The following is a 22,558-nucleotide window of genomic DNA, read 5'->3' on the forward strand; positions in this document are numbered from 1 at the left end:
TATATTATATATTATATTATATATACATATATTATATATACATATATATATATATATACATATATATATATATATACATATATATATATATATATACATATATATATATATATACATATATATATATATATACATATATATATATATATACATATATATATATATATACATATATATATATATATACATATATATATATATACATATATATATATATATACATATATATATATATATATATACATATATATATATATATACATATATATATATATATACATATATATATATATATACATATATATATATATATACATATATATATATATATACATATATATATATATATACATATATATATATATATACATATATATATATATACATATATATATATAATATATATATATACATATATATATATATATATATATATATATATATATACATATATATATATATATATACATATATATATATATATATATATATATATATATATATGAAGCCATAGTGGATTCTCCTATTGGCTTCCCTGTACGAGAGTATAAGCAGTCAATATTATAGCAGTTAGACTACCCACATTGGTGAAGGCTTGTGTAGAACCAATCATAATTCTGGGAAACGCTAACAGCAGAAAGTTGGCAAATAAATTTACCATAAAATCAATTAACAGCACATCACAGATTTCTTTTATTAGAGTTTTTCATTTTTTGGGTTAGCCGTTTTCGCCACAGCTTAGAGTTCAACTTGCTATGGCTGGCTAAATGCAAATCTGGGCACTAAACCAAAAGTTTCTAAGAAACCGCATATATATACATATATATATATATATATATATATATATATATATATATATATATATATATGTATATATATACATACATGCATAGAGAATAGATATATATATATATATATATATGTATGTATGTATATATATATATATATATATATATATATATATATATATATATATATATATCGTCGTTTAACGTTCGCTTTACATGCTGGCATGGGTTATTATATATATATATATACCATGTTTATGTTTGTTAGTATTTCTTTGTCTTGACATCAAGTGACAGTTGTAAACGAGCATCACTGTCATACGAGCCATGTCCAAGACTCGTCAAGCCAAGTGAAATCATAGTCATTATCGATGCCGGTGTCACATAACTGGCACCCATGCCGGTAGAACATAAGAAGCACCCATTACACTCTTGGAGTGGTTGGCATTAGGAAGGGCATCCAGCCATAGATACCATGCCAAATCAGACTGGAACTTGCTGCAGCTCTCCAGTTTACCAGTTTCAGTCAAGCCATCTAACCCATGCTAGCAGGGAAAGCAGGCACTAAATGATGATGATGTCCAGCCAGTGGTGAAATACTACCTTCTTTGCAAACAAGTGAGGATTGATGACAAGAAGGGCATCTGGCCCTTGAAAATCTGCCTCAATCAATTTTGTCTTGAGCCAAATGAGTATGGAAAAATGGATGTTAAAATGATGATGAGATGTTATGCTTTGCATTAATTGCTATTTTAATATTGCACTTTGCATCTGTATAAAGCATTGCATTTAGTATGAATTATTTTCATTATGCCCTGAGACATCTTCACCACCATCCTCTTTCACTACTTTTCTTACATTCACCTTCCTGTAACTTAAGTATAAGCCCTGACACATCTTCACCTCCATTTTCTTTCTTTTCCAACTGGAGAAACCATGTATCTCTCCTACAACAAGACACCTGTACTTATCTCTCTCTCTCTTTCTATCATAGTTTAACCCCTTGTCACCTGGCATAAGCCAACTCCCTCTATATGACAACCCCTCAATTAAGAGGTCATGCCACATAAAAAGCACCCTGTACACTCTGTAAAGTAGTTGGCATTAGGAAGGGCATACAGCCATAGAAACCATGCCAAAAGCAGACACTGGTGCTTGGTGCAGACACTGGTGTTTGGTGCAGTCCTTTGGCTTGCCAGCTCCTGTCAAACTGTCCAACCCAGGCCAGCATGGAAAATGGATGTTAATAAGTTGTCCACTATTTCTATACTTGCTTTCATTGGGATGACTCATTCTTATTTACACAGTTGTTCCTAATACCTCAACTTACCCTTCCCAAATTCCTCTTATCATAGAAGAAAGATGTTTACCTTCAGGCATGGCATTATCGAAACATTTCCTCACTTCCTCTACATAATAAAAGATCAGGTCAGGTCAGAGGTGGGGGCTTGTGCCATTACAGCGTGTTGCTGCATTCACCATTTGTTGGTATATTCCCAAGTCTCTTTCATGTCTTGTAATGGTTCTCCCAGGTGACCCATTAAGCAGAGTCCCAGTCAGTCCCCATCTTCGCAAGATACCTTTTCATCTACTGTGACCATGTGGTATGTGGTTGACCCACATAAGATATCAACCCAGCAAAATCCTCAGTGAAGAGGACATGGTAAGCAAGGTCTAATTCGGATAGTAGAGTAACATGGCCAAACAACCTGAGCTGGCACTCCAGCATCATACAAGTAACAGGACGCATCCAAGTTTCCGAGTAGAGTTGTTGGATGGATATGAAATCTGACCAAAGGTAACCTATAATTCTGCGTAGCACCCTGGTACCAAAGAAGTTCAGGCAGCTCCTGAAGGCCCTGGACAGTGTCCCAGTCTCACAGTTAAAGAGCAGGACAGAATAAAAGAAGAAATAAAAATATTCATTTGTGTTTTGCCTGCAATTTTTCAATGACAACAGTATTTAATAACTGTCATTGACTAGAATATATTCCTATTGCATATTTTTGTCATGAAAACAAACAAAAATATATTCACCTCCATGTCAGTCCGTAATTTTAGATAATCAAAGTCAGAGCCAGAATGGCGATGAAATTCTTCCTTTTTCACAGGTTTGAAATCCACACTCTGAAATAAAAATAAATTTAACATTTTATATACACTACATATGATTATATAAAACAATACCTTTATAAAATACCAATATACTTTTCCTTGAGTAATTTCTTTGTTCTCTCTAGTATAAGAATTTATATGGAGACAGAATTAAACCAATAAACTCAAAAACTTCACACAGTTCATGGTTAAGATAGTCATAGCATTTTTAAAATAGCAACACTGGACAGATAACAAAATATGTTTAACAGAAAATTACTGTATTTGGTGGCATAAAAGACACATGAGCATATTAGATGCACTCCAATTTTAGTAGCACATATTCAGGGAAAAAGATTTTAGTGTATTAAAGCATGTAATATTTAAGGTAATCAAGCAGTACATTACAAAATATTACAAAGGAGCCTTAGCTATAGCAGAAAAGATTATTGGCTATAAAAAGTAAACAGTACAGTTAAATGTATTATTAAGTTAGGCTATGCAGATTTAACCATCTGGATTAAAATTACCCAATAGCAGTGAGAACCAGGGACAGAATTAGCTTATGGGAAGTCCAATTTTGCATAGAGAACCCAGGATGATTCTTTTTGAAACATTCTTTTGAAAATAAAAGTGTGTTTTATATGCCATCAAATACAGTGATAATATCAGTTTCAAATTTTGGCACAAGGCCAGCAAATTCGAGGGAGGCTGTAAGTTGATTACATGGACCCCAGTGCATAACAGATACTTATTTTATCAATCCCAAAAAGATGAAAGCCAAAGTTGACTTGGACAGAATTTGAACCCAGAATGTAAAGACAGACAAAATGCCACTAAGTATTTTGCCTGGCCTGCTAATGATTCTGCCAGCATGCCACCTTAAATACAGTAATCATATTCCTAACACTAAATATGTGATTTAGAAGTCAGTTTTATATAAATTAGGTTTTAAAAGTCCTTTAAAAAAATGAAAATGCTAGCTGACCTTGATTTCTTTCTTTGGGGATGTTGGTTTGACCATCTTTTCTGCTTGTCTTTTATCTGCTTCAATTTCCTGAAATAGAATTTGTTCCAATTCATAATTGCTTCAAAACAAAGAAAATAATAGCTTAAATATTATAATGGTACATTTTCAGAAAATTGAGGTAATAAACATTGAGACTGTGGACATATAAACAGCTTTCTTCCTTATACTTCTTAGACTGAAACCAACTTTGAAAGATGAGAATCTATTTAATTGAATCAACTTTTGTATCATTTTACCAATCTTTAAAGAACACATTAGGTAGTAGATGACATAGCCCTTAATACACTTACACCTTAACAGATGGTATGGCTATGGATAGAATGCCTTTGATCATAAGTGTACTCTGTCAAACCTGAACAGGGGTTAATCAACAGCAATGTTGGGGAAGGAAGGAATTGAAAAACATTCCCAATAAAAAGTGGGAGCAGAAATCATGCTAACAAGTGAATCTATCTTTATAGAAGACCCACAAAGCACCAAAATATTGTGCTTTTAAGAAATGTACAGACTGAGAGTGGGGGCACAATGGCCCAGTGGTTAGAGCAGTGAACTCGCGGTCATAGGATCGCAGTTTCGATTCCCAGACCAGGCGTTGTGTTTATTGAGCGAAAACACCTAAAAGCTCCACGAGACTCCGGCAGGGGATTGTGGCGAATCCTGCTGTACTCTTTCACCACAACTTTCTCTCACTCTTACTTCCTGTTTCTGTTGTGCCTGTAATTCAAAGGGTCAGCTTTATCACACTCTGTGTCACGCTGAATATCCCCGAGAACTACGTTAAGGGTACACATGTCTGTGGAGTGCTCAGCCACTTGCATGTTAATTTCACGAGCAGGCTGTTCCATTGATCGGATCAATTGGAACCCTTGATGTTGTAAGCGACGGAGTGCCAACAACAGACTGAGAAGAAAATAATCAAATACAGTGATACATACACACATAAAAAGAGAGGCTGTATTTCTTTAATGCTGATAAAAATTGAGTTGATAAGAACATGACAGCGAAAAAAAAAAAAAAAAAAAAAAAAAAAAAAAATCACTGATGTTGCAATTAGCTATGTAGGCTGAATAAAAATTTATTATGTGCATCTGAAGCAAGAAGCATAGATTATACTCAATGTAAATACATCAAGAAATGCCAATTAACTGAATATTTGACTGCTACATGTCACAACCATGACTAAAGTGTGGGAGTGGCTATAATGGATGTAACAGACTAAAGAAACAAGAAATACGTAGAGCTAAATTGAAATAAATATTCTTGAATGCCATCTCATACATAGTTAAAAAAAAATATATGATCAAAAGTTGCAGATATTTTGTCTAGTAATACTGAGGAAGTTCCGAGCATCTAGAAGTTCACTTCACAGCCATATGGCTTGATCCTACAGTTGTTGCATCTAGTGTGTCTTTTGCCTTGTGAGTAAAATTTAGTAGATGGAAACAGTATGGAAGCCTGAAGCCTGGAGCATGTGTGTTTGTCCCCCACCGCTTGACAACTGGTGTTAGTTTGTTTGTGTCTTCAGAACTTAATAGATCAGCAAAAGCGACTGATAGAATGAGTACCAGAATTTTTAAAAAGTACTCGGTTGATTTGTTCAACGAAATACTTCAAGACTGATAAAAGATAAAGGATTAAACAGTGAAGGCAATAACACTAGATATTGAGAGAGTAATTTCTATTCCCATATTAGGAATGACTTGTTGTTGTTGACACTCCGTCGTTTACGACGTCGAGGGTTCCAGTTGATCCGATCAACGGAACAGCCTGCTCGTGAAATTAACGTGCAAGTGGCTGAGCACTCCACAGACACGTGTACCCTTAATGTAGTTCTCGGGGATATTCAGCGTGACACAGAGTGTGACAAGGCTGACCCTTTGAATTACAGGCACAACAGAAACAGGAAGGAAGAGTGAGAGAAAGTTGTGGTGAAAGAGTACAGCAGGGTTCGCCACCATCCCCTGCCATCCCCTGACATTTTGGGCGAGTGTCTTCTACCATAGCCTAAAGCCAACCAAAGCTTTGTGAGAGGATTTAACTGATGAAAGCTGAAAGAAGACCAGTTTGTGTGTGTGTGTGTGTGTGTGTGTGTGTGTGTGTGCGCAGGTTCACTACTGCTTAACAGCAAGTGTTGGAGTGTTTACATTCCTGTAACTTAGCAATTTGGCAAAAGAGACCAATAGAATAAGTACCAGGCTTAAAAAAAAATAGTATTAGTGGTGATTCATTTGACTAAAAAGTCTTCAAGGCAGTACCCCAGCATGGCCACAGTCTAGCGACTGAAACAAGTAAAAATAAAAGAGCATTAAATATGAAGTATTTAACTGATTCACAATCACACAAAGTTCCAGATGTTGACCATAGTAAAACAACAACTCATTCTTTCACTTGTTTCAGTCATTTGACTCCAGCCATGCTGGAGCACCGCCTCATGTTCACTAAAGAGTAAAATAATTCCCTTGTTTCATGTATGTTGAATTATTTAGCCAAGAATTGGGGGAAATGTCACAGAGAATCATTGAAAAGTTGGTTGAAATGTCATCACAAACTATGAATAGAGCAAGTGAAACGATCAAAGCAAAACTAAAATATAATTGTGATCTAGGTGCAGGCGTGGCTGTGTGGTAAGAAGTTTGCTTCCCAACCACATGGTTCAGGGTTCAGTTCCACTGTATGGCATCTTGGGCAAGTGTCTTCTACTACAGCCTCGGACTGACCAAAGCCCTGTGAGTTAATGCAGTAGGCAGAAACTGAAAGAAGCCTATTGTGTATGTGTGTGTGTATCACCATCGCATGACAAACAGTGTTGGAGTGTTTTCAGCCCCTGTAACTTAGCAGTTCAGAATAAGAGACCGGGGTTTTAAACAAAACAACAACAACAAAAAAAACTAGGGTTGATTCAGTTAACTGAAAATTGTTCAACCCCAGCATGGTTGCAGTCTAATGACCAAAACAAGTAAAAGTGTTAATATGCAACAAAGATTTAATTGCTTGTTCTATCTACTTTATTCTATTTCATTTCTACTGTCATTGGTCTTGGAGCCACAATGAAATATCACAGGATAAATAAATAGAGAAAGAAATAACGAGAATTGCAAAAGAAGTTTGGAAACTGGAATGCAAATCTATATATATGTATATATATATATATATATATATATGGGAGAATATACAAAAAATAACAACAGACGAGGACAGGTGGTGTAAATAACAAAAGTATATATTAGTATGACGCTCGGGAATACGGAAAGTCTTTGACGTTTCGAGCTATATATATAGTCAGACAGACATAGACTTCTACATTGGTTAGTCTGTGATTCTGATGCATTTCCTATGCATGTATTGTTCGTACTGTTTATAGTACAGGGAATTCTATTTCTCTTCTGCATATCGAATATTCCTGACTTCCCAATCTCTCTTCTTCCAGTCATCCATATTATGTCTAACCCTACCTCACCCCACTCCACTTCTCTCCACCCAAGATTTTGCATTATCCACAGTGTCCAGTCTTTCGGCTTACAAATGTTGAAGAAGAATGCCACCCTCACCAGCCTCAACAGTTTTAAAGACAATTGGTACCATCCTTTCTTCCTGACCAAACAAATACATGTATTTCTCTAATTTCCACTTCCAGGAATACAAAATTAAAACAATTTTAATCAAATTAGTGTAAACTGAACTGAGGTATGGCAGTCAATTAGAGAAATATTTGGTAAATCTCTGTGAGGAAAACATTCTAGTATCAAGTCAACTTGGTAACATACTTGAATGTCTGACAAAACTAGTAATATAAATTCTAACATAAATTCTTCAATATTCAGCTAAAGCTGGAAGGTAGGATTATGTTACTGTTATAATTCATACATCATAATTAATTTAAGCAACCAATTTGAAGTGATTATTGAAATTATGTTGCAAGAATATGTTGTTCTTTAAGATCCACTTTGCTATAATATCCAAGATATTTTTATGCCTGTAAGTTTGAAATATAGAAACAATGGAATTGGTGAAGTACTTATTAAATCACACAATATAATGAAATGCTTAAATGAGTTTATTAAGCACATTGGCAAAAGTCAATGTTCTTAGCCTCCAGTTGTAGCTAACTTTCCTTTGTATTGGACAGACTATTGAAGAATAAAAAAAGCGACAGAAGCATATGAAATACTGGGAAAATCTGTTTATTTGGAAGGGTCATTATGCCAATATACAGACACCCTGGTTCTATTTCACTTCTTTTTATTATTTTATTATTATTAGTCAGTTGGTTAAACATCAAACCAATAAACTAATCAATCGTATGACTAATTGTTCTGTTAGTCAATCAATCATTCAACCTGCTAGGGTTGTTGAAGTCCTTTTTGCCTTTCATGACCTCATCAATGACATGCACTCTCTACTCCAAGTCTGCTTCAGGTCTGTCTGCTGACTGTCTCCTAGTTTATGGCTTCTATATTTATATATGGATATGAGTGAGAATGTATGTGCAAAAGGGAGAGAGAGAGAGAGGAAGAGAGAGAGAGAGGAAGAGAGAGAGAGAGAGGAAGAGAGAGAGAGAGGAAGAGAGAGAGAGAGAGGAAGAGAGAGAGAGAGAGGAAGAGAGAGAGAGAGAGGAAGAGAGAGAGAGGAAGAGAGAGAGAGAGAGGAAGAGAGAGAGAGAGGAAGAGAGAGAGAGTGTGTGTGTGTGTGTGTGTGTGTGTGTGTGTGTGTGTGTGTGTGTGTGTGTGTGTGTGTGTGTGTGTGTGTGTGTGTGTGTGTGTGTGTGTGTGTGTGTGTGTGTGTGTGTGTGTGTGTGTGTGTGTGCAGATGTACACTGGTGTGGCACAGTGAATTCTGTGCACAGGTGTAATGAACTTCCTCAGATATAACAGAATATGTTTCAAGACATGTGTTCACATCAAGAAACTTGCAGACCAAATACAAAACTGAAATGCTGAGAAACTGCTCCTGTTACTAAGTTAAAAGACTAAGTATATTACACAACAGTTTTTGCTGGAATTCAAAATATCAAATTCTATCTTACTAACGAAAGTATATTGAAACAAGACTGCAGGTTTCTGATAAAAATATACAAATACAGGTCATGAATACCTGTTAAAAACAGTTATGAATGAATTAATGCAATATAAAGAATTCAAATTTAACAAACCCTAAACAATTAATAATAATAATAATAATAATATGCAGCAAAATAAAACAGTAGTCTTCTACATGAAACAAAGATAAAAACCAAAAAATAAATAAACAAATCAAATTTAATTTATGCCTTCTAGCTTCGTTAAAGTAGCTTTGTCAAGATGAGTAATTCATTGTAAACTACTAGGTTTCTTAACAGAGTACTAATTAAAACTTAGTAGGAAAGTCACTTTCAACAACTGTACAAGAATGTGACCAGCAGCAGCAGCAGCTAGATTGTTTCTTTCTTTCTTTTATTTCATTTATTTATATATTTTTCATCAGCAACTTCCAAGTCTCGTTCTCTAGAAGGAAAGTGAGTTGTGGGGAGTGAAATAAAAGTAAGCTAAAAATGGAAACTAAGAAGATATACGGCATGAAATAACAACAGCAACATAGACTGCCTGGAACAATTAAAGCTATTTTCCACAAGTCACAAATGAAAAGCTATAAGGTAGAAGCAAAAGGCTGGAAAAAGTAGAGAGAAAATATGCAGCTTAAAGAGTTAAACAGACCTAAGTGGTATTTCAGTGCATAAGACAGGGCAAATAAAGTAGGCAACAAATACTAATTACATATCTGACAGCCGTATGTAACTGTGTGTGTGTGTGTGTGTGTGTGCGTGTGTGTGCGTGTGCGTGTCTCTCTCTCTCTCTCTCTCTCTCTCAAATGTGCCTGAAATATTTTGTGAAACAACATAGCAGTATCATTTTGTATGTAAAACTATTTTTTCTCCACTTGAAGAATACAAGAACATGCAGGGAATTTTCTCTAAATTAGTCATTCCAATTTCCTTATCAAGTGAAATATTCAAATATGGGAATATTTATAATAGCAGCATGTTTTGTTTTTCCCTTCCACTAATAACTATAATGTAATGCTCTTCCAGCCCCTCTTGTTTTGTAGAAATAAAAATGTAAAGTTGATTGCAATACAACTTGAACCTAACACAAACTACATGCTAGAACACACATATAGTCTGCCTTTTAATAATAATAATAATCTTTACTTTAGGCACAAGGCCTGAAATTTGATGGGACAATGCTTGCCAATTACATCAACCCCAGAAAATCAATTGATACTTATTTTATTGACCCCAAAAAGATGAAAGACAGAGTTGATCATGGTGGAATCTGAACTCAGAATGTAAAGCCAGGAGAAATGCCGCTAAGTACATTGTTCAAATCACTAACAATTCTGCCAGCTTGCTGTAGTAGTAGTAGTAGTAGTAGTAGTAGTAGTAGTAGTAGTAGTAGTAATAATAAATAATAATAATAATAATAATGGTTTCAAATTTTGGCACAAGGCCAGCAAGTTTGTGGGTTGGAGTAAGTCAATTACATCAACCCCTGTGTTCAACTGGTACTTATTTGATTGACCCTGAAGGGGATGAAAAACAAAGTAGACCTTGGTGGAATTCGAATTCAGAATGTAATGACGGATGGTATAGCAGGCATTTTGCCTGGCATGTTAACAATTCTGCTAGCTCGCCACCTTTATTACTAATAATAATAATAATAATAATAATAATAATAATAATAATAGTAATAATGCTTTCTACTAAAGGCACAAGACCTGCAATTTTGTGGGAGGGGACTAGTTGATTACATTGATTCCAGTGTTTCACTGGTACTTAATTTATTGACTCCCAAAAAGGATGAAAGGCAAAGTTGACCTTGGCAGAATTTGAACACAAAACATAAAGATGGAAAAAATGCCACTAAGCATTTTACCCAGAGTGCTAAGGATTCTGCCAGTGCACTGCCTTAATAATAATAATAATTATAATAATAATAATAGCAATAGTAATAAATATGCCAACCCATTTGATTTTATGGTGGTGTGCTTGTATATAAATCACTTTATATACCCATCAGCATGCCATATAACCATTTGTAGACAAGTGAAGTGATTATTTGTTACAGTTGTTTACAAAATTCTCTCCTTTTTGACAAATCTTGCCTTCATTTTTTTAACAGCAAAGTTTTCAAGAACTAATATTCCCAAAAATAAAGTAGAAAATGTGGGAAAAAAAATTTTTGAAAATGAATAAATGAAACCAGCTAAAATAAGAATTGTTTTTTTTTTTTCAATATCCATGGTTATAACTAAAATTATGTAACATTGATTAAATATTTCTTTTTTTTTTTTCCAAATGAAGAAATTAAAAGTTAATCTATTAAAAATATGAATAAAAAGTTTGATACAAACAAAAATGATTAAATATCTGCACAAAGGATAATATGCTAACAAATTGAAAAACAAATGGAAAGGAAAATGAAAAGTTTAAGAATTAAGAAAAATTCTAGAAAGACATACTTCATGCCTTTTCCGAAGAGCTTCATTCTTTTTTCGAATTTCCTCCATTTTTTTAGTCAATAAAGCTTCTCGTTCCTCTTTGGTGAGTATGTCCAGAAAAAGTTCTTTGTCGGCATTCATGTGCTATATTGTAAAAAGAATGAGGGGAAAAAAAAGAAACTAGTCAATGGACAGGTGAAATAATAAACTCACCTTTGTAATCATTCAATCAACTATACCTTTTCTCTATTTAAAGTATCTGCATGCATGTCTGTCTAAGAGTTGGCATGTAGGTGAACACGATGCTCACAGTAATTAATGAAAAGAATGCGAATACATGTCTTTGCACACAAGTGGAAATTATGATTGCCAAGACATTATAAAACAAAGAAAATTACTTTGAATATTGATAAGAAGACACTTATGATATGATAATTCAAAAGGAAAAAAATATATATAAATAAATTGAATGGGTTGCATATCAAAAATGATATTTTTCTTTAAAAAAAACATCTTTTTGGATTAATGTCTTTAAAGTTTAAATATTCACTTAATTGTCTAAACAATAACTTAATTCAAATAATTACATAATTAACGAGCACAGCTTAACAGCAAATATTACATTTCATATTTTAAAAATGCCAACTTTTAAGAAGGTTTAAAAAAATTTCTTTACATTTTCAATTTTTAACTGGATGTAATTAACTACCTGCATGTTGATGTCATCAGGTGAAAGGTGACCAGAACGTAACACGTTCAGCTGATTTCCTAAAAGTATACATAAATCTATGTTGTCTTTTAAATATTTGTCTCTCATATCAGTGAAATTTGAGAAACTTTCAAACTAAGTTCATTAAATGGGAATAAATGTACTGTCAAGAAATAATACTCCGTAAATTCAATCAGACATAACACAGAAATCAGGATATGTCCAGGGGATTGGTTGGTCCAGAAGTATTTGAAAGACAATGAAAAGATTAAAGAACATGAAGGGAGGAAGTACAAAAGAAGGAAGAGTGAACTGAAATCAAGGAAAAGTTAAGTCACAAGTTTCTTTACATTGTCACAGGGGAAAGGTGCAAAAGATGGAACAGCTTTAGTCTTTCAATTAGTACTAAGTGAGGTGTTAGGGGTTGGTACACAGTGTAGAGGTTCAAAGTTGATATTATTTTTTTTTTTTTTTGTTTTTGTTTTGTGCTTCTAAGCTCAAAATCCAGAATAAACTTGAAATATTTCTCTTCATACTAGAACTAAAGCATCAATAATATACTGTTAGTTGAATGGTTGGCTCAATCAATAACCGTCCAACACTTCTTATTTTACTGAAGAAAATACTTTAGCATGAAATTTAATGATAAACACAAGTTATCTCCCTTCAACACTGAAAGATTTGCCAATGATATTAAAAGATTAAATTGCTTTTTTTTAAAAAAAGTGGATAGTTGTAAATAATTTAATGGCAAATAATTGAGTAAACTTCAATTTTTAATTGATTTATATGAGAGGATTAATTCATTTCAGAAGACTAAATTAACTACTTTATTAATACTTTCCAAATTAGAATATTAAGTTAGCTATAAATATATTTAAATTTAAATGCAAATTCATCTTACATTATGCAGTACAATAAATCATAAACTACGTCCAAAATGTTTTAATAATAGTGGAGTTATCTCCCATCTTAGCCCTTCCCAGGTTTTAACCCTTTGGCATTCAGATTACTCTATCAAACGTAATGATTATTTATTCAGTTTTGAATTAATCCTGTATTATCTTGCAGTTTTAAAATTTCAATGATGTGATTATATATGTTTAGAATGACATTTTAGGGTAGGTTTGAGAAACCAAATCTGGCCAGTTTGAAAACAAATAGAATATTTGGATCGGATATGGCTGGTTTAAATGCTGAAGGGCTAAAGACTTCTAAGGGAGTTTTTATATACTAAATGGTTGAATAATCTCAATTCAATATGTGTGAGACCCTACTATATTTGAATTAATGAGTCCAATAAATAATATTTGAAACTTGCATTTTCCTCATCAATTTAGATCCTTTGCTTAGATTACTTCTCCTTATTTTTATAAAATTACCGTATTTGAGGGCATAAAAGACACACAGGCAAAATAGCTTTTAGGCAAAATTAACCCTTTAACATTGAAACTGGCCATGTCTGGTTCAAATATTCTACTCATTTTATGGTGAAACAAGCCAGATCTGGCCTCTCACACCCACTCTACAATGTCATTCCAAAACCATACAATCATGCTATCGAAATCTACAAGTTACAAGATAATGAATGATTAATTGAAAAAATCTGAATAAAAAAGCATTTCATTGGATAAAGTAATCTAAATACAAAAGGGTTAAAGCATCATCATTTAAGATCTGTTTTCTATGCTCGCATGGGTTGGATGGTTTGACAGGAGCTGGCCAGCTGAAGCACTGCTCAGGCTCCATGCCTGTTTTGGCATGGTCTCTACGGCTGGATGCCCTTCCTAATGCCAACCATTTTACAGAGTGCAGTGGCTACTTTTACACAGCACTGGCACAGATGCATTTACGTAATACCGGTTCAAGTGCTTTTTACATGGCACCAGCACCCACAAGCCCACAAAATTAGGAATGCACAGATGGAAAAGGATGCAGACGACCATGCTTTTACTTAACTAGACATGTCTTCTCTCACTGATTAGCTGGAGATGATCTTTAAAATGAGAATATCTGGAATAAACTCAACTGCTCTCACAAACGAGAATACAAAAAATGAACCCAACCGCTCTCAAAAATTAACTAAAAAAAAAAACAGGTAAAATAATCCAGAATCCTTGTCCGGTAACGGATAAATCCCAAAATCTAATCAGTTTGCACCAGTCACAAGGCCAAACATCCTTGAAAGTTTCGTCCCAATCCATCCAGCAGTTCTTGAGATATCTTGTCCACGGACAAACAAACAAATATGACCAAAAACAATACCTCTGCCTTCACTAAGGTGGAGCTAATAAAGTATCTTGCTAGAGGATACAATGTACTACCAGAAAGAAACTCATGGCCTTATGATCATGAGTAGAATACTCTAACCACTAAGCCATATGCATTCACTAGGAAGAGCACTATAAAGTCTTCAGAAATACATTATTCAATGTGACTTCCCTTTTTTTCTAATATACAAGTTGTGATCTGAGAAAACTGTTTGCTATTTCTAAAAGGTCGTGTGATCACACAGAAGCTCTTTCACTGGCTTGTCAAATAGATGGTAACTCTTGCAAGGATCAGCTGTCAAAATAACTCCAAGAAACAGAGATCTTGACTGCATAGGGGCACAAATTTAACAACAGTAGGAGAAAACATTGTACAAGTGCCTGGAAAAATCTAATTTTGTGAGGAGATTGTTCTCTGTTCTTGGCAGCATAAACAAGGTTTTTATTTTCCATTTTGGGTTGACTGGTTGACAGAAAAGGATGAATCCAGATTGACACATTCACACGTTTGTAACAACATCACCAACTGTGATATCACACTTATATTTGTTTGTGAAACCAGTTGAAAGAATTTTAGTTTTGTCTGTACTGATTTTCAAGTTAATTATTAACATCATCATCATCATCATCATCATCATTTAATATCTACTTATCCATGCAAGCATGGAAAAGTCATACACACACCACAGCGGGCCTCTTTCGGTTTCCCCCATACCAAATTCACTCACAATGTTTTGGTCAGCCTGGGACTAAAGAGAAGACACTTGTCCAAGGGCTGAATTGTGTAACTGAACCCAAGACTACATAGTTAGGAAGCTAGCTTCTTTACCACACAGCCACATTTGTGCCTAATTTGCCTTAAAATGTTTGCAAGCTCACTCAGAATGATGTGAAGAACAACAGAGGAGATGCTCAAGATAGCAATGAAGAAGGCCTCAACTGAGGGGTGCAACAAAAAATCCAATTATTGTGGGACTAATAACTTTCCTCTCTTAACATGAAACTGGTCTTCATTGAAGTAGTGAGACACAGGCTGGAAAAAGTGGCACAAAATATAGGACAGAATTGTCTGTAACACACTAATAGAGTCCATAAAACATTGTCCTTAATAAAAGATTTCTAATATCATTTTCCAGTAACTGAGTATAAGATAGAATAGGTGGAAGCGCATGGCCTAGTGGTTCAGTTGTTACACTCACAATTGCAAGATTGTAATTTCAATTCTCAGACAGGGTGATGAGTTGTGTTCTTGAGCAAAAACACTTCATATCACATTGCTTCAGTTCACTCAACTGTAAATAAATAACTCTGCAATGAAATGGCTTCCTGTTTAGGGGAATGTCGTGATCTCAGTCACTTACATACCAAGGAAACCAGGTAATCTGCCCTACATATCCTAATGTCCAGGGGTTGATGATGATAATGATGATGAATATCCGATAGACAGACAATGTTTATTTCAAATTTAAAAAAAAGGGAGTGATCTCAACATCAGGGCTTAGCAGCATGATTCACCCAGCCCTGTCGTTTCAACAGTCACTATCATAGTTATTTGATGGGAAAATAGATTGATTCTTGAAGTGCATACACGTGGTTTATTGTCAGACAGTATAGCAGGGGTGATAACATTCTTTGAGAGACAAATATATAGTGAGAACGTGTTAATGTATAAATGTCTGAGTGTGTACATATATATATGTGCGCGTGTATGTGAAACACACACACATATAAACTTCCAGTTAAATTTATATAAGCCACTGTGGGCTACAGCTATTTCAACTGCTCATTTGTTAGTAAAGAGTCAGACAACTAGAATACAACACAGCTAACGTGAGTTAAAGCAGCCACTCAGTGCTACTTATAGCAAAACTGGCATGCTGGAGTGGGTCGGGGTGGTCAAATAACCAGACACAATCCACTGTCCATTACCACCACTCGACCTGTGGTGTCTTTACTGGACTTTGCTCAGTTGCAAGCATTCTGTGTAGGTCACTGGTCTAAAGATAACTTAATATATTGATACACTGTTTTCTACAAGAGAAGCTTAGGAGTCATTTTTATTCCTCCAGTCTACGGATCTCTGTAGAATGGACATGGAGCCTGTCCTTCCTTCCTCTGATTAAATAAAATAATCTTTTAAAATATAAGTAAATTACAACAAAACTTGATGCTCTTTTGGACTTTCTAATTCTGGACCAGATCTACTTAGACCTACATGATATACTTGATTTTATTCTGGTCACCCTGCTTGATTCACCCAGTGGCCACATCTTTCTTCCAGTCATCAAATTACACAAAGCAGAATCATATCAGCCTCACACAGCTATTAAGGGGTTTAACGCTTTTGATACCAATTCACCAAAAGCCAAGCTTATAGTTCTATGGTACAAACTTCTTCTTTTAAAGTGATTTAAATTAAAACCTTCCATCAAAATTCCATGTTAACCCTTTTTATATCAACCATCCTGAGACTGCCCGCAACAAATGTTTTGCTTTTAGAAGTTCATAATTAAAATCTTCCACCAAAATTTAGTCCATATTTTATGTTCCTAAGACTAGCTTAACAATAACAGAGTTATTTTACTAAATTCTTCATTATATTTAAAATTAATTGAAGTAAACACAGAATATCTCAACAGAAATATGGTAACAGACAGGTTAATTTATGTTCCAAACTCCAGATTAATTAACGAGAAATAATCTACAGGTGCCTCTTATACCCAGTTTTTAAATGATTTAAGAGGTATAAGAGACATCAATTGTTATGTGCAAGAGGGAAGACCATGCTGGTTTGGTCATGTGATGCGTGTGGATGAGGGAAGCTGCACAAAGAAGTGCCAAGCTCTAACTATAGAAGGTACCTATGGAAGAGGTAGACCCAAGAAGATATGGGACGAAGTAGTGAGAAAGGATCTTCAGACACTGGACCTCACTGAAAAAATGACAAGGGACCAGTAGATGTGGCAATTTTCTGTACTTGATAAGTTGTGCCAAACTAAATAAAATTGCTGTCTTCCACACATAGAGATTTGTCCTTTCAGGTGCCAGTGTCACTTAAAAAGCACCTATGCTGGTGCTGCATTAACGCATCTATACTGGTGCTACATAAACACACCTGTGCAGGTGGCACATGAAAAGCACCCAGTGCACTCTGTTAAGTGGATGGCATTAGGAAGGGCATCCAGCCATAGAAACCATGCCACAACAGACAATTGGAGTCTGGACAGATTTGCTAGCCAGCTCCATGTCAAATTGTCCAACCCATGCCAGCATGGAAAGCAGACATTAAATGATGATAATGATGATGATGATGATGATTAGTTTCAAAATTAATTCAAACACAAACAGTATATTTCAATATAAACATGGTGTCAAAAGGAGCAAGAAAACTAAAACTGAACCCTGTTTATCCTCCCAACACTAAACAAAATAATTTACTGTTTAAACTGGCACTCCGTTGGTTAAGACAAGGGCTCCAGATGATCCAATCAACAGAACAGCCTGCTCATGAAATTAATGTGCAAATGGCTGAGCACTCCACAGACACAGAATGTGACAAGGTTGGCCCTTTGAAATACAGGTGCAACTAATTTTTGCCAGCTGAGTGGACTTGCTTAAGGACAGAACATGCTGCTGGGAGTCAAACTCAGGATCGTGAACCAAAAGATCAGGTCATCTCATAAGTTCTGTCCGATTTTACCTTTTTTAAAATTGAATGAAATTTAATAGTATTTTAGAATGTCTAATGGAATTAAAAATTATTTTTATGCATTTGTATACATTTTGTATACATTTAAACTAATCAAATATTATTTTACAGAATAATAGAATTAAAATTTCTTTGATTAAAACCATTTCTGACATGGAAGTATCCAAAAAGGATTTGAGGCACATAATGCTTTATAAGTACAAAAAAGGAAACTCTGCAGCCGAAGTGACTCGAAACATACACACAGGGAAAGAATGCTTGAGTGAAAGAACTTGCAGAAGATGGTTTGCAAAATTCAAAAGTGGAGATTTCAGCCTTGAAGATGAAGATCGAACAGGACGTCCAGTTGAGTTTGATGATAAGCTCCTTGAGGCATTACTTGAAGAAAATCCTGCATTATCAGTTGAAGAATTGGCAATAAAGCTTAGTTCAAACCATACAACTGTTCATCGTCATCTTCAACAACTTGGAAAGGTTCCTAAACTTGGAAAATGGGTGCCACATGAATTGTCCGAAAGCAGCTGCAAATCCCGAGTTGACATCTGCTCTTCTCTCCATTCTCACGAACTCATTTCACAATTTTTGGATAGACTTGTGACTGGTGATGAGAAATGGATCTTCTATCGAAATGTTAAATGTTGTAAACAGTGGCTTGGTGAAAGGGAAAAAGCTCAACCACAACCGAGAAGGGAACTTCATGGGAAAAAAGTTCTTCTCTCTATCTGGTGGGATTGCAAAGGAGTAATTTACTTTGAATTGTTACCACCTAATGCAACAATCACTGCTCAAGTCTACTGTCAGCAATTAAAGCGTTTGAACCAAGCTTTGAAGAAAAAAAGACCCGCTTTAGTGACTCGAAAAGGGCTGATGTTTCATCAGGACAATGCATGACCCCACACTGCAAAGATCACATCACAGAAGATCGAAGAGCTTGGTTGGGAAAAAATTCCTCATCCACCTTATTCTCCCGACCTTGTTCCTTCAGACTACCATTTGCTTCGTAGTTTACAGAATCATTTGGGGCACATAACTTTCGCAAGCCAAGAGGAGGTTGAAACTGACATTTCAGAGTTCTTCACTTTGTGAAACCAAAAGAGTTTTACATTGATGGGATTAAAAAGCTTGTATATAGATGGAAGCAAGTCATAGATAATCAGGGAAAGTACATTGATGATTAAATTTCTATTAAATATAACATTTGATCACTTGCTTTCATTATTCAAAATTCGGACAGAACTTATGGGATGACCTGATATTCTAACCACTAAATCAGAAATAAAAAGACATTAAAAAACGAAATTTTTTTTTATTCTCCTAATGATCTCCAGTTTGAAAATCTTGTTATGTTTAACTCCTTTTCATACCAACCTATTCAAGACCATCCTTGGTTCTATTGTATGAATTTCATGATTTAAAGTGATTTGAAGTAAAACCTTTGCTCAAAATTTCAGCTTAATTTATGTTCCAAACATTAGCTTAGTACTGACAATGTTACTTGACTAAATTTTTCATTATTTTCAAAATTATTGAAATAATGGCAGTGTTTTGTCAATAGAAATATGGTTACAAAAGGATTAACATTACCTGACTTGCCATGGTTCCTTATTTTGTAGAAAGGTCCTTTAAGCAGATGGCCAATAAATCTATGGTGGTTTATATAGCAGACTCAGTGTTTACCTGCAATAAACAATAGAAAATATTTTGATTTTCAGAATACTTTCAGAAAATAATTACCCAAATAGGCACAAGTGCGGCTGTGTGTTAAGACATTTGCTTCCCAACCACATGGCACCTTGGGCAAGTCTTTTCAACTATAGCCTCATGCTGACCAAAGCCTTGTGAGTGTATTCAGTAAACAGAAACTGAAAGAAGCCATTGTTTGTGTGTGTTTGTCCCCCACCACCACCACCACCACCACCACCACCACTGCTTGACAACCAGTGTTGGCATGTTTACATCCCTGTAACTTAGCGGTTCGACCAACAGAATAAGCACCAGGCTTACAAAAATGAGTACTGGGGTCAATTCGTTCGATTTAAAACCAATTTCTTCAAGGCAGTACCCCAGAATGGCCATAGTCTAATGACTGAAACAAGCAAAAGATAAAAGATAAAATAATTACCAGTATATTGGCATTAAGTTAGTAATAATATATATGTACTGACATTTTAGATTATTTAGGTCATTATTGGTTCCTACTATATTTGATGGCATAAAAGTAAGGCACAAGTAGATTAGACACATCTCATTTTCAACAGCACACATTGAGGAAAAATAGTTTTTAGTACATTAAAGCATGTAATATTTAAAGCAATCAAGCAGAATATTACAAAACATTACTTAAACATTAATAAGATTTTAAGTAAATATTGTTATTATGGAATCAAACTAGATAGAAGAGACTGTCTGGACTAAAATTAGCCTACTGTAGTGAGTGTCAGGACAATATTAGCTTGGAAGAGACCCAACTTCATATATATAGGACCTGGGGTGATTTTTGGACATTTTTTAGGAAAAAAAAAGAAGTGCATCAATGCCTTGAAATGCGGTAATTCTCAAATAATATTCTGATTTGTTTAAAATTTTAGCAGTGGGAAACATTACAGATATCAATTTAAAATGCAATATTAAGAATACTTCTTTCAATAATTTATGTAACAAGGCATAAAGAGGCATAGGCATGGCTATGTGGTTCAGCTGGCTTCCCAACCATGTGGTTGAGGATTCAGTCTCACTGCATCCTCAACACACACACGTATATATCATCTGGTCATAGAAATCCTGCCTCATGCAAGTATGGAAAAGTGGACATTAAATGATAATGAAGATGATGAACAAAGAACAATTCTCATGAATAAGAGTTGGGTGGTTCTGTGAAATAAAATACTTATTTTCTGGATGATTGCCAAAAAAATGTTGCAAAGGATGTGGGGCCAAGGTAGTTTAAAAAAATGTAATTTTCTACAGACAGATGACAGAGAAAAGTATTCCATTCTCAGATCTGGGAAGCAAGATACAGTTTGCTGACTATCGGGGGGAAAAAAGACAAGTACGAGGTGTTCATAAGAACAAGAACTACTGAAGAAATAGTTGACTACACAGAAAGGGAACTACAGCATGATGTTTGTTGTTTTGATCCCCCCACCTTCTGCTAGTTAATCTACCTCCATTTATTTTCTTTGCTCCCTTGGTGAGATAGTTAAAGGGTAGGGGTTCTCAATAATTTGATCTTTTATATTTTTAATGTTTTTTTTTTCTTCCTGTAAAAATATGTTGTTCATAAGAACAAAGTCTACTAATTTTTTTCTACTCTAGGCACAAGGCCTGAAATTTTTGGAGAGGGGGCCAGTCGATTAGATTGACCCCAGTACGCGACTGGTACTTAATTTATCAACCCCGAAAGTATGAAAGGCAAAGTCGACCTCGGCGGAATTTTATCGCAAAACATAAAGACAGACGAAATACCGCTAAGCATTTCGCCCGGCGTGTAAATGCAACCAAGAAAGAAAAAACCAAAAAAAGAAAGAAAACACAAAACGACGGCTAGTTAAATACTATGATGATGAATATAGTAATGTACAGTCACATTTAACATGTTTGTACACTGCACAAGTTGTCTCAAGAGAAGAAATTCTCCTTACAGACAATATGAGTGCAAACATACCATTAGGCCATGGATGACTATTGTCTCTAAGGAGAACTTCTCTTGAGACAACTTGTACAACATATTGTCTTTCCATATCTGAATTCAGGTGAACATATACAATAATGATTATACATAATTATATTTTATTCAGCATTGCTTAGTGCACTTCTAATTAATTATGATGAAGAATTTTGTCAGTCAGTTTTATCTCGAGTATGATTGAACATGTTTGGAAGTGAGAAAAAAAATTCATTCAATGTCTGTCAGACACCATACTTCATTTCATCATACTACATTTACAATTCAAACCTCACCTGAGTTAACTTAGTCTTTTATACCTGAGAACAATAAAATGAACACCAAAATAACTCTAGGATCAATTCAATCAACGTATAACCCCCTTTGCTTATAGCCAATTGGCATTATGCCTAGTGAAAGAGGGGGGGAATCAATAATTCAGCAACTGAAGTAAGTACATCATTCCATATTGAGGAGCAATATGCCAAAGACTTGCTAGTATATTCGTTAAATCAAGAGCTGATCAAGACTAAATGATTCTGTGCCTCTCCTCCATGTACATCTCGTCTCAATGTACAAGGTTGTTGTCATTCAAGGAGAGGTCATCTGGAACAGTTAGATCTAATATTGTAGGCTGACAGCATGTAAATTATTCATGAAACAGAGGAAATGTGATACAGCTTGTTTCTTTCCGAGAATTAAATAATGATTGACTTTCACTGCTGCTTTGATAATTATTATGAAGTAATCAAACCCCATAGCTTGCTTAGACAGAAGCATATGCAATTAAATAAATCATCTTTTTCACATTTATATAGTGA

At 34.7% G+C, this 22,558-nt stretch overlaps 2 protein-coding genes across 13 annotated transcripts in view; one reads left to right on the forward strand and one right to left on the reverse strand.

Moving 5' to 3' along the window:
- The window catches only part of LOC106881761 (uncharacterized), a 135,538-nt gene that overhangs the window by 31,639 nt on the left and 81,341 nt on the right, over nt 1–22,558 (forward strand). The window contains exon 1 of one of the 11 annotated variants that reach the window (XM_089360072.1): nt 18,191–18,445. The exons of the other annotated variants lie outside the window; for them this stretch is intronic. Coding sequence (XP_089216198.1) covers nt 18,227–18,445 — 219 coding nt within the window. The 5' untranslated portion in view covers nt 18,191–18,226. Of the gene's footprint in view, nt 1–18,190; nt 18,446–22,558 lie in introns of those variants that run through there. 11 annotated transcript variants of the gene reach the window in all.
- LOC149133346 (uncharacterized) lies at nt 2,754–19,752 on the reverse strand. 2 transcript variants are annotated; one of them, XM_089360086.1, is made up of 5 exons: nt 19,658–19,752; nt 12,095–12,153; nt 11,407–11,529; nt 3,871–3,939; nt 2,754–2,915 (listed from the first exon to the last, which is right to left on the reverse strand). In XM_089360086.1, exons 2-5 carry the CDS (start codon nt 12,098–12,100, stop codon nt 2,769–2,771), a joined length of 345 nt encoding a protein of 114 aa, XP_089216212.1. In that variant the 5' UTR covers nt 12,101–12,153; nt 19,658–19,752; the 3' UTR covers nt 2,754–2,768. The 2 variants fall into 2 exon arrangements, with proteins under 2 accessions (XP_089216212.1, XP_089216211.1); XM_089360085.1 differs by lacking the exon at nt 12,095–12,153 and having other exon boundaries at nt 19,658–19,746.

The sequence above is a fragment of the Octopus bimaculoides genome, chromosome 11 (assembly GCF_046866305.1).
Source record: "Octopus bimaculoides isolate indiv1 chromosome 11, ASM4686630v1, whole genome shotgun sequence".
NCBI classification, from domain to species: domain Eukaryota; kingdom Metazoa; phylum Mollusca; class Cephalopoda; order Octopoda; family Octopodidae; genus Octopus; species Octopus bimaculoides.

Coding starts and splice junctions, on each gene's coding strand:
- LOC149133346 (XM_089360085.1), bottom strand. Junction 3,940..11,406: donor CTCTTCGGAAAAGGCATGAA/GTATGTCTTTCT, acceptor ATTCTATTTCAG/GAAATTGAAGCAGATAAAAG. Junction 2,916..3,870: donor CCCCAAAGAAAGAAATCAAG/GTCAGCTAGCAT, acceptor TTTTTATTTCAG/AGTGTGGATTTCAAACCTGT.